This window comes from Mus musculus, chromosome 12 (assembly GCF_000001635.26).
Source record: "Mus musculus strain C57BL/6J chromosome 12, GRCm38.p6 C57BL/6J".
NCBI classification, from domain to species: domain Eukaryota; kingdom Metazoa; phylum Chordata; class Mammalia; order Rodentia; family Muridae; genus Mus; species Mus musculus.
Genome location: NC_000078.6, coordinates 70,891,093 through 70,903,056, shown reverse-complemented (window position 1 = coordinate 70,903,056; position 11,964 = coordinate 70,891,093). Strand labels below are relative to the sequence as shown.

The following is an 11,964-nucleotide window of genomic DNA, read 5'->3' as shown; positions in this document are numbered from 1 at the left end:
CTGTTGAAGTTCTGAAACCCTCGTCTCTCACCCTACTCACCAGAGACATCGAATTTAATTTCTCAAACAATCCTTGGAATTATTACTGCCACTTTGTAGCCAAGAAAACTGGAGTGAAGAAACGTTTGGTCTTTCTTGTCTTCGAGAATGAGCTGGGCTTTGGAGAGAGCCACCCAGGCTCAGCTTGACCCCTTCCCTTCATGGCCCTGGCCTTTACCTTTCAGCCTTGTGAATGCAGCCACATAAAAATGACCGAAACCAAAACCCCACAGACAGTTTTAAAGGACTACGTTTAAGTTATTGTTTTAATTTTTTTTTAAAGTAGCTCCTTTAGAGTCAAGGAGCTGGCTTAGTGAGCCAAGGTACATGCCGCCAAGTCCAAGTTCTATCTCTGGAACCCACGTGATGGAAGGAAGGATCAGTGTCTGCGCCTGTCCTCTGACCTCTACCTAGGTGCCATGGCATGTGTGTGCCCACATGTACATACAATAAATAAATAAAAATGTAAACATGCAAACACACACACACACACACACTGAACTAGTCCTTTTAGCCTCTGATGAGACTGCTCCAGTGTCTGGAAAAGTCCTTGAAACCTTGCTGGCTCTCCTAGCTGGCAGTAATCACTGCCCCATAGACATTACAATCAACATGTGCCGTTCTATTACGAGTTAATGCAGGCCTGGTTTGTCCAGAACTCAGCATCTCCATCGTCACAATGTTGTTTTAAATATTATTCATCGTGGGACAAAAGTTCAGAAAAAAAGCATACAATGAATTCTTTCTGGTTCCTGTTTGAGACGTATAATAACAAGAGACACCTTAAAGGCAAAAAAGTTAACTTTATTGATGGTCGCGCATACCATGAAACACCTCTAAGAAATAATTACAAAATAACGCCGTAGCTTTTTTTTTTTTTTTTAAACATACTTTCAGTATCATCCCGACACGATGATCCTTTCACAGAAAGGACTGTTTACAGCTTACTTAGATACAAAGCTCACCGTTGCAAATACAGATGCAGGTGACGCAGGGAGGTGACAGATGCACTGGTGCGTCTGCCAGCCATGGACACGCTAGCAAGTGCAGCGTGAGTGACGGCTTTATACTTTCCTCCTTTTACTTTGGAAAACGACTGCCCAATACAAGAATGTCAATTCTTCAAAGTGGAGCTCCACATACATATATGTCTATGATTCTCCCGTGGGTCAGAAATGAGAAACTGTTTCCTGGCTGATCTTGTCTTTGAAAACCCTTTAAGACTATTTCCAAGTCTGCCTGGAAGAGGGCAAATGGCGATCGACAGCCTGGGCAGAACCCTGAAGACTGGATTCTGGAGCAGAGAGAAAAAAGGTATAAAGCACACAGCCAAGCAAGCAACCTTTCCATCTCTGCATCTGCAAGAGATGCCGAGGGCTGTGGGAATACACGGCCATCTGTGCTCTGGAGATCGCGTACTTCACCAGGGTGTGGCCCCTAAGCATCTGTGAGCAATGATGAGACTATGCAATGACTCGGAAGCAAAAGAAGCCATCAGGTGACGGACCCCTTTGCCCTTTGCCTATCTGTGGACACTGAGACACTTATACATTCTGGCATCTGAAACTTTGGTTCTTCTAAAAGCATTCAACAAAAGCAAAATAAAGTCATGAGCACAGAACTTCTTTTTCCTTCTTTAGTGTCAGGTGAGAGTTACTGGATGTGACCCTGCTGAGGCCGTGCCAGCACAGGAGGGCAGCATGGTGACCGGGCATGTCTGTGGCCACCACGGGCTCTGGGACACTGACCTAGCCAGGGGGAAACACTGCTATGTTCTGCCTGACCCTACATCTATTTCTTCCTTACTTGGAAACATAAGTTTGTACAAAAATATGAGTTTCTTTAGAAAATAATACATAGTCTTCTTTTTAATAAAACCTGGCAGATAGCAAAAATGGAGTATCAAAATATGGTAAACAAATGTTGTAAAATACTAAATCATTAAAAACATCTCCTAGAAAGACATTGTGCTATGAAGTTCTCTCCTGAAGGGCGAGCAACGTCTTCAATGGATATCAAGTTGACCAAACTCATTCTCCTGGCTTCATTATACACTGTAACAGTAGCAGGCCCTGTCTTAAAAGTGGCCCATTCTCTATCACTAATATTTTCTGTATACTTTTACTTCAAAATGAATAGAAAGACACTCTTGGATCTCCAATCCTACTGTGCATTACTGTCTCAACCTGGTACACTTTAAATCAATCTCCCAGCCACAGGAGACTGGTTTAAACTGGCCTGGTGGGACCCGGGCATGTTTTAAAAGCTCTCTGGACAAGTCTATTATGCAATCAGGGTTGAGAATCTTGGCCAAAGGCACACATGGAAAAGTCACTCTTAACTCTACATTTATCAACTGATTGTCTGTGTCTAAGCATCCTTGACATTAAACAAGAAATTCTATGTGTGCAAGACATATACTGAAGTCCAAATGAAGAGTCACTAAGCTTCAAACACATAAACACACAGAGTCCCACGTATCTAGATACGTATAACATATACATACAGTAAGGGTATCTTGTTAAAGCAGAAACTAGCATCACCATCTGTTGGCCACCATTAAAAACCAACAAAGGAAATACAACCAAACAAATGTCTTCTGAGACATTCCCAATGGTTGTTAACATACACCAGCTTTGTAAACTGCAAAATGTACCATGTCACAAGCACAGGCCAATCCCAGAGCTTCCTGGGAAGGTCATGGAAGAACAAAACAGCGGACAGAGCACTGTCCATTTGTGAAGGAGCCCAGTGTCCCGGCACACGCCTTCTGGACTCTGAGTGGGGCTTCCATCTTCCATCACATACACATCTTTGGCTAGAACATAAGACTCCCACCAACTTCAGTGTTCATTTCGGACCAACCTCTGTGAGGCAACAATGGCTATGTACTAAGAATGGCTCTCCAGAAAAGAAGAGAGAACTCCCCTTTGTCCTCCCCCTCAAACCGTGCCTCATGAGGAAGTGGCTGAAAAACCCATAAGCAAACAGATAAGCCTATAACATCTTTCACGTGATAAACATAAATTTGAACCGGAACACAAGAGATGAACAAACACACTGCAGTCTGACAGTCTGAAATCTGGGTAAAGCTGGAAAGCACACTTCCTTCCAAAGGGGCAATAGACAATCTGGGCACTTGTCTTCCTCTTACATTCTCTGTTTCTTTTACCTCTGCATAATACTTAAAGTGCAACTGTCCCAAGGCTTTTGTTTCCATCTCGAATACTATAAAGAAAAAGCTAAGTTTGGGGTGAAAAAGTTATGGCACAAATAATGTGTAAAGACCCTCAGACTCCACAGCCTCCAGCAGACAGCGGCTGCCCGCAGGGCTGCCCGCAGGGGCGACTCAGACGACGAACTCTGGGACTTCGTCGTGAGTAAGGTCCAGAGAAAAGTACTTGCTGGCTCTTTTCACTGGGAATGCGTCCTGTATGTTGACACACTGCTGAGCCAGGCAGCTGTTGCAGTAGAGACCGCTCTCATCCAGTTCATGGCCACACCCAAACGTGTAGCTCTGAGCAGTGTCCTGACACAGGCCCGCGATGCGCAGGAAGTCTTTCTGGTACAGTCTGATGTCGTCAAGGCTCAGGCTATGGCGATCGGTGGAAGTCTTTGGTTTTCGACATATCGTCTGCAAGATAAAAGAAGGGTGAGAAAAATGCAATTATGGATCACGTGAGAAGGTAACGTCTCTGCCCAGCAGAGACAGCTGCTGCAAACCGTAAAATGTCAAGTAGTCCTTTCATGTTAGAAATGGTTTTCCAACCCGTGCGTGCCCTTCTTGGGGAGTAACTCTGAGTATATCACAATGCCTGAGGCAGCTGTGTGGCGATCCTCCTAGTGTATACAGCCAGCACAAAGTCAGGTGGGCCACACTCCTAGCATTTGTGAAATTGAGTGACATGAATCAGGATAGGGCAGTTCAACTTGCTAATACCTTTCCTGCTTGGGTCTGTTAATATTTTAATAAGAAATGGAAAAGCAATTATCACTCAAGAAACATAGCTTGAAGAAGCAAGTTTTAAAGAGTCCAGGACATAAAGTGTTCTGGCTGCCAAAGGCTGGGAAGAAATTGGGGCTTCAGAGATGGCTTAGCCTTAGTACCGCTGCTCCTGCAGACGAGCTGGTAGACCTTCAAGCACTCACAGCACTGCTCTTAGCCACTCATGATTCCAGTCTCTGGGGAATGACACTCTCGTCTGGCTTCTACAGGTACCTGCATGCGTGTGCACACACATGCACATACACGCACACAAAAAATAATTTTTGAAATGCAGAATAAAAAAAGCAGCAGTTTGTGGTCACTCAAAGAGGTCCTGTGCTACCAAATGCCACCAGTGGGTGGCCGGCGTTTTGAACTCATGATCCCGAGTGGTCTTGGTGGAAAAGAGAGAAGTTAAAAGCTGACTCAGGTAATACCACACATGGGAGATGTTACTGAGCAGCCGAGAAACTGGACAGGCTAGTTTGCTGGTTAGCACGGCAAAGGACATCTTGTTGGGAAAAAGACACCAATTTGCTAGACACAAAAGTTATAGGAACACATTTTGCTACAAAGTGTCACATTTGAGTGACATCAGCTATTCAGAATAACCCCTTTAACTTGCTAGTAGTCTCCCCAAAGTCTCAAAAGGATCTCAGAGGTGAAATTATTTGGGCATTGCCACAAACCCTCAAGGCACACAAATGGCCAAGAGTTGTAGGTTTGGTCTTTTATGCTCAGCTGCGACACCTGTGATGTCCAGGGATGACCGTGTGCAGTGCGGCATACATGGGCTGGCAGAGCTGGCCTCTAAGTTTCCATGCCATACATACTGGTTAATACTGGGACTTTTAGAAAAATATTTAGTAAATGTCATTTTCACAGTATGGCTTCTTTTATAGAAGTACAAAAAATGGGTATTAAAAAAAAGTAGAGGTAAAAGGTAGAGGAGAAAGTAAGAGGATGCCAGGGAGAGAGAGAGGGAGAGAGAGAGAGGGAGAGGGAGAGAGAGAGAGAGAGAGAGAGAGAGAGAGAGAGAGAGAGAGAGAGAGAGAGAGAGAAAAGAAAGAACAAAGAAAGAAGGGGGAAGAATATAATACATTTTTAGTGTTGAGCCACTCAGTGGTCACAGCTGGCAGATAGTCCAGCAAAGCACACTTTGGAAATTCAATCTGAAAGGCAAAGTGGGGTAGAAACTGCTCTTCAATGAGCACACTCAAACAGCAACCTTTCCTTTTCACCTGCTGAGGCGACCAGTCAGTCAGCCCGGAGACACACCACACAGACACACAGACACACAGACAAAGACACAGACATACCTGCTCAGGTGTACATACTCAGTTAACCAGAAGCCTGAAGACCAGAGGCTCCCACCCAGAGGGCGCTAGAGAGAGCGTGCAATAACATACAATTTATCCAAATCAAAACCCAAATGTAAGTGGAACTAGCTAGCGAAATGAAAAAAGTCAGCAGACAGTGAGGATGTATGTCACGAATCCTTTCCCTCTGGCTAGTGTTTGCTCATTTGCATGACTCGCAGTCTGACGTAAGTAGGCCTGTTACTCTAGCTGCTACAATGAAGGGTTCAATCCACAGTACCTGTGGAAGGGAGTCGGTGCTCTGTCCACGCAGCCTGACAACCGTTTCCGAAGAGCTGGAGGTGGAGGAGCCGATTTCTTTCACAATTAACCCTGAGGTAAAAGAGAAAACATGGTGACCTCCTCACACCGCTCTCCGCATTCTCTAACAAGTACCACTACCAACTGTGAGCACTGCTGAGGCCTCAAGTGACTCCCCGGTGGGAGTGGTGGCTGTGCCTCACAGCTGGTGGTGCCCACTCCTTAGCAGGAAGCAAGGGACAGCTAGGACGGGGCGGCTGGGGGAGCGAGGTCCAGGAGTGAGCCATTTATAATGTTAGATGCAGGTCTTAGCTGTAAAGAGGCCTCTTTACCCCATCTGCAAGACTCCCTTCTCTCCACGCATCTCGGAGTGGAGCACCAATATCATCTAGTTTTGTTTCCACGTGGACAGATGTGGGATGCTGACCTCTGCAGTCAGATGAGCCAGGACTGGAATCTGCCCAGATAATTAACCGGTTGTGTATCCAGGCCAGTTCTTAATCCGTCCCATATCTCATTAGCTTCCTTTTATATCCGGGCTACTCTCAACTAGCTTTTCAGGGATGACTAAAGAGTTGTGGCCCACAAGGGTTGGGCGCTCCTGCTGGTCAACAGACCACTGTGACCTCCGCCCCCACAGCAGACGCCAGTGGGAAGAGCCTAGGATGCAGAGAGACGCATGGAGAATTGAGCACTGGGTCTCAGAGGTCAGCACAGCCTCTGTGCTGCGAGGAAACCTCAATTTTCAGAACTAGAAATCTAAGGCTGACATTCTGACTTTAGCATGTAAGTGATGTGTCTCTCCAAAAAAATGTTTCCAGCTCCAGCTGGGTATCAGACTGAACACCACTGGAGTTTTCATTGCCAGTTGATGAAACAAGTGAGGACTGGCAGGACAGGCATAAGGACAATTGCTTCAGAGGGGCGGGGTCCCCCACCTTCCAGGAAGCTTTTACTCAGCCACTGCTAGCAGCCCAAAGCCTAGCACGCACCTTGTAAATACACAGAACGCAGTGACTTGTGAAGCTGCTTCTGGCTCACACACCATGGTTTAGAACGCTTGGGTGACGATCACGTTTGGGCGTGGTACACACTGCACTGCCAGAAGCTTGCTCTATAGACTCACGAGGAGCGTGCACCCCAGATCCCACAGGACTGAGGGGCTCTGCACTGGCAGGGATACAGTATGATTGATTGTGTGTGGGCTCTCTGGTGTCCTTGGCTCCTCTGCCTGCGAACGATCTCCTCCAAGCTCATATCACCACTAAAGAAGTCAAAACTCAAGCATGGCTGCCTCCATCTGAATCTGAGGTCAGGGTCCAAAAGCAAGGCTCATGTGGCAGAGATGCTGGACATTAGGGTGAAGCAAGGAAAATCCTGGAAGTCCCCAAGGCCCCAAAGTCACATTTTACATGGTCTGTGTCTTAGTTACATCACTTTTACATAATTTGTGCTTTTCTGGCCTAGCTTTTGAATTCTGCATAGTATCCTTTGGCAAATCTCATGTAAAGTCTGGTGTCTAGTGATCAGGCAATTCAACTATCCACTGTTTGTTTTCTCTTTCATTATTAAAAAGGCATATACATGTTTATTGAATATTATTAATAGTCATTCTATTTAAATTATATTTCTATTTGAAACTACAAAATTAATAATCTCATAAAACTGAATGCAGAAACATGATATGAGGAACTTTCCAGTGGCCCATGTACTCTACTTTCCTAGGCATTTTGGTATATGCTACTTTAAATCATTTCCTTTTTACAAACACAAACATGTAGCACTTCCTTTACATTTAATATGTAAGGAGACAAGTCAATATAATAAATAGAATGGGTAGGAGAATCAAGGTCGGTCTAGCATCATGAACCCGGTGTGGTGGGGGCGAGGACTCCCCATCTACAGGTTTGGCCTGTTTACCATGGCTCAGGCTGAACGTCTACAAGCTGTGCTTGGGCTGAGTGAGCCAATGCACTCCCACAGAGAACTGTCCCCTGTACTCTTGTCCAGGAAGAGCCAGGATGGCAGCAGCCGTGTGTCTGTGTAGTTCCCCTCTGACAACTGATGCTCAAAGCTGACAGTGGCTGAAGGACAACCGTCCAGGGCCCCTTCCCAGTGCCGGCTCCCCAAGTCTTAAGCCTGAGCAACAGAGGAGTCTGATTCGTGACATGTGGTAAAAGCTTAGATCAAACCCACACTGCTGGCTTCAGAGAAACGTGCACTACAGAACATTGATACAACCCTGGTGCCCTCACCCATCTCTTCCACAGAAGGCACCTGGCCCGGGATCAGGCCACCTGCAGTGGCTCTTCTCCCTGGTGGATTCAGAGTCCCCACCACCGTCCTATTTTTAGAGGTGCCTGCCTGGGGGCTTCTGCAGGCAACAGCTTGCCCTAAGAGCTCACCTGAGTGTCCGTTCAGCTTCCTCGACAGGAGCATATCTTCCGTGATGTAGATACACATCTCTGGGCTGACTTCCAGCGACTCTTCAGGCATCGGCTCCAGGTCCCTGGGGTCATCCACCAGCATCTCGATTTCTGAGACGTAGGCGGGGAAGAAGACAGTTAATGACCCAAAGGGAAACGAAGACCACAGCCCACAGCCACAGCACACATGTGAGGGCAGCCAGGTAGACGTTCACATCTGGGAACCCTAGGGACGAATTCTCAGTGTGACATGCTCCCTTCTGAACTGTCGTTACGGCACGACCTCTCACGCCATGCTTGATATCAATTACTCTACTCTCTAAGGAAGAGGAGAAGCTGTATGGTCTTGCTGCCATGCCCCAGGGCCCATGGATGCTGATGGGTCACTAGCGCTGGGGCCAGAACTGCTGACCCACGCCCACCTGCCCACCCACCTCCCACGGCAGCTGCCTCAGAGCTGCAGGAAGCACTCAGGAGCCTGACTTGCCGTGCAGTGTTTCTTAAGAGAGTTAATAGGCTTTTTTCATCAACCCCAGATGCTATAGATCTAATGTGAAATAGAAATGGGCTTAAAAAGAAGCACATGGATGCTAAATCTGCCTGACACAAGCTGGGACCTGTTACTTTATCTCAGCGGAGAGTAATTTCCTGGCAGCCAGGTTCTGTAGTTCTTCTATACTCCCTGTAGTTTTGGTTAAAAGGTAGAGCCCTCAAGAAACACTTTGGGAGTTAATACCATGTACTGGATGCAATTTTCTTTTTTAGAGAAAGAGGAGGATACTGGGCGCTGTGGACCTAACCACTGCCTCACTTCTTACGGGGATGAGAAACGTAAGGCATAAGGGCTACAGGGTTTCTGTCCCCTTCATGTCCCACAATCCGCCAACCCTATAGTTGCAAAGGTCCGTAACAGACACAGGCAACACAATCAGGTCACTGGGGAGGCAGCAAAGACGACTTCTCTCTCATCATCACTTAGTTACTTCCCAGACGACAGGGCTACAAGACCAACACGTGAGTGAGTAGCCGTAGTGACAGAAGTTACCCTCATCTTGCGAGTCCTCTTCCAGGCGGTCTTTGCCTCCACTCTCAACCCCAGAGGTGTGGGAGCTGCCGTGGCTGGTCATGGAGCTGCAGGTCTTCAGCTTCCGGTGCATGGCGCTGCCTGAACAGCTGTCTTCCGGCCCTGGGTCCCGGGGCTTGGTGTCTGCCTCGATGCCGGAGGTGTGGGAGCTGCTGTGGCTGGCCGTGGAGTGGCGGGACAGGCGCTTATGCTTCACGCTGCCAGCGCTGCTCCCACTGGCTCGGGACCGCTTTTCCAGCGGGTCCATGTCAAGGTCCAGGTTGTCGCTGATGTAGGATTCCCGGTACTGCTTTTTCTCTGTGTGGGAGAACACAGCTCAGCGGCATACTCTACCAAGCCAGGCCACGGACGGTGTCAGGCTGAGATCAAGGGCAGCCTCTCTGATCTAGTGACTGGGGCATTCTGGGAACTGGAGCTTGACACAGAACACTATACAAGGAGAAAACACCAGGGCAGCAGAGCAGGGGGTCTGGGTGGAGGTAGGCTTTAGAATGAAGCTTCAATATAGAGAAGTGGGCTCCTCAGAGTGTCATGGCATGCCCCTTCCTGTCTGTTCACTGCGACCGTCCAATGTGATACAAGTTCAAAACTGAGAGCACCTAACACCTTGCAGAGCAACTCGACATTGCAGGACAGCCACGACAGGCTTCCGAATTCTGCAAAGCTGTCAGAAAACAGCATGTTACATACAATCAGGTCCTCCACACTCTGTCAGTGTGCTGACTGCTGTCCATGTTACATGCCTCTATGTTCAGTTTGGCTCCTGATGCCTTTAGGTGCTAAACCTAACAAGACAGAGTTGTTCAGGAAATCTCTTTCGAAGACTCTAAAACTTAGCTTTTCAAAAGTAATCCAAGACTGGCTTTCTCCTGTTTGGCCAAACAATGAGGCGTTATCTACCATGGTCATCATTACTGGTTTAGGGACATACCAGGTGCCCTCTGATTGGTAAAAGTCCTCAAATTTAACAGATCAGTGTTGTTGTTGATACGGTCAAAGTCAGACCCTGGAAAGCCAGACATTAAGAAACATTCTTGACAAACACTGAGCTAAACACACTCAAAGTTACGAGTCTCAGCTGAATGGTGGTGGTGGTGGTGGTGGTGGTGGGGCGCTGTGCTCAGAGCGGAATACCTATTACATCTCGGGTGAGAAAAATGTCAGAGAAACAGTCTATCCTCCTTGTCTTACTACTGAGGAGAAAGAAACACAGTAGAGCAATGCTAAGGACAGAGTACATTGGAGGAACATTAAACTGATGTAATTTTAGACTAGCAGTCTAGCTGGAATCTCGGGGGCTTCTTAATAGACATACTTGCCCTGCTTCTTGGCTAGGTGGGGTCATTCGCAGCCCTGATGTCTGCACACAGCCCTGAACCTGCACCCCCACCTGCTCTCCAGAGGAAAATGGGTGGCAGAAGAGAGAACAGAGGTCTGGCAGATGCAGCCCTGTGCCTCCTTCTGAGCACAAGGCATATTGCCAGGATACCCATGCTCTCTACAGAGTCTGTTTTGGAATATAATGTAGTAAGTGTGGCTTCTTGGCCTGCGACCCATGGATGTTCTAGGAACTGCAGCCTAACTGTAACTGTTTTCATGACTCAAGGCATCTTTCTTCCCCTCTTACCCCCACGGCAGTGTTCTTGTGATCACCGTCTATAAAAATGGCGAGACGGCAGTATCTTAGAAAGGTACATAGAAGTGAAATGTAAGAACACTCCTTCTTTTTATGCTCAACTAATGCCATAAAAGGGCTTTTCTGGTTAAAATAATCCAGACTACAGGTGGACTAGTGGATCTGCAGCAAAGCTAGCTCACAGAAACTTGGTGTGACAGTTTCTTCAGATCTGAAGATACCTCTAAGTAAAACAAATGAACAAACAAACAAACATATTTTCTTTGTAAGAATCCTGTCTCTATCATTTATTTAAACTCACCAAATAAGCACTGCAGTTTACACCGTTATCACTCCTCCACCCCTACTGTGCTCTGAATGCCCCCTCAAACTCAGGCTAAAACTTCATTAGTGCTGTGTCAGAGTGAGATGTGGGGCTGTTCAGAGGTGACTAGGCTGTGGGAGCTCTGTCAGGAACAGCACTGTTGCTGCCGCCGCCGTGGGAGAGGCCTCCTAGACTCTCCTGTGCCTGCTCCTTGCCCTTCGGATGATGCATCAGGAAGTCCCTGCCAGACATTCTCTATGCATCAGCAGCCTGGGGTGTTCTGTTATGGTGGCAGAGTGAACAGACATTTGCTCACTTAAGCTCCCAATACGCTAAAGGGATGATGCCCTGGCCTCCAAGACCTCAGCATCTTTCTCAACTTTTACCTTATCTCTGCAGGGAAGATCAGACTCTCAAGGGCTCCCCTTAAGGTCATCTGCATTACTAAATGCTTTGGGTTGAGAGCTGATGGGACAGATGAACCTTTTAAGGTGCCATGGTAGCCACTTAGCAATGAGCTACATTTGGAAAACAACCATGGGCTCTGTACCCAGTTGGCTCATCTGTCTCACAGGCTCCCTCTTGGTACATTTGTCTGGATTCCTCTTAGTGTTCATGTCAGCCCAGAGGTGAGTCAATCTGGGAAAAACGGGCAGTCTGCGGTAGAAGCCACTACACCTCACAGTGCTACTAGCTCCTGCCACAGAAGAGTCACAGTGCAGACGGCAGGGAGTGGGTGACTCGCCTTCTCATCACTGTACAGTCAGGGATTCTTCACACACATCTGGCCATGTCTGGCTTTAGAAAAGTTGATCAGATGCACGTCACGTCTTCTTTAGAGGGAGGACAGCCCCTGCTCTCCATGGGAGCA

At 47.3% G+C, this 11,964-nt stretch overlaps 1 protein-coding gene across 4 annotated transcripts in view; it reads right to left on the bottom strand.

The window, feature by feature from the left end:
* Positions 1 to 822: 822 nt before the first annotated feature.
* Frmd6 (FERM domain containing 6) overlaps positions 823 to 11,964 on the bottom strand; it is a 76,779-nt gene continuing 65,637 nt past the window's right edge. For all 4 annotated transcript variants that reach the window (XM_006515978.2, XM_006515977.4, NM_028127.3 and 1 more), the window contains exons 11-14: positions 9,115 to 9,450; positions 8,049 to 8,180; positions 5,624 to 5,715; positions 823 to 3,673 (exon numbers count right to left, since the gene is read on the bottom strand). In XM_006515978.2, the coding sequence (XP_006516041.1) occupies positions 3,389 to 3,673; positions 5,624 to 5,715; positions 8,049 to 8,180; positions 9,115 to 9,450 (845 nt within the window). In that variant the 3' untranslated portion in view covers positions 823 to 3,388. The remainder of the gene's footprint in view (positions 3,674 to 5,623; positions 5,716 to 8,048; positions 8,181 to 9,114; positions 9,451 to 11,964) is intronic.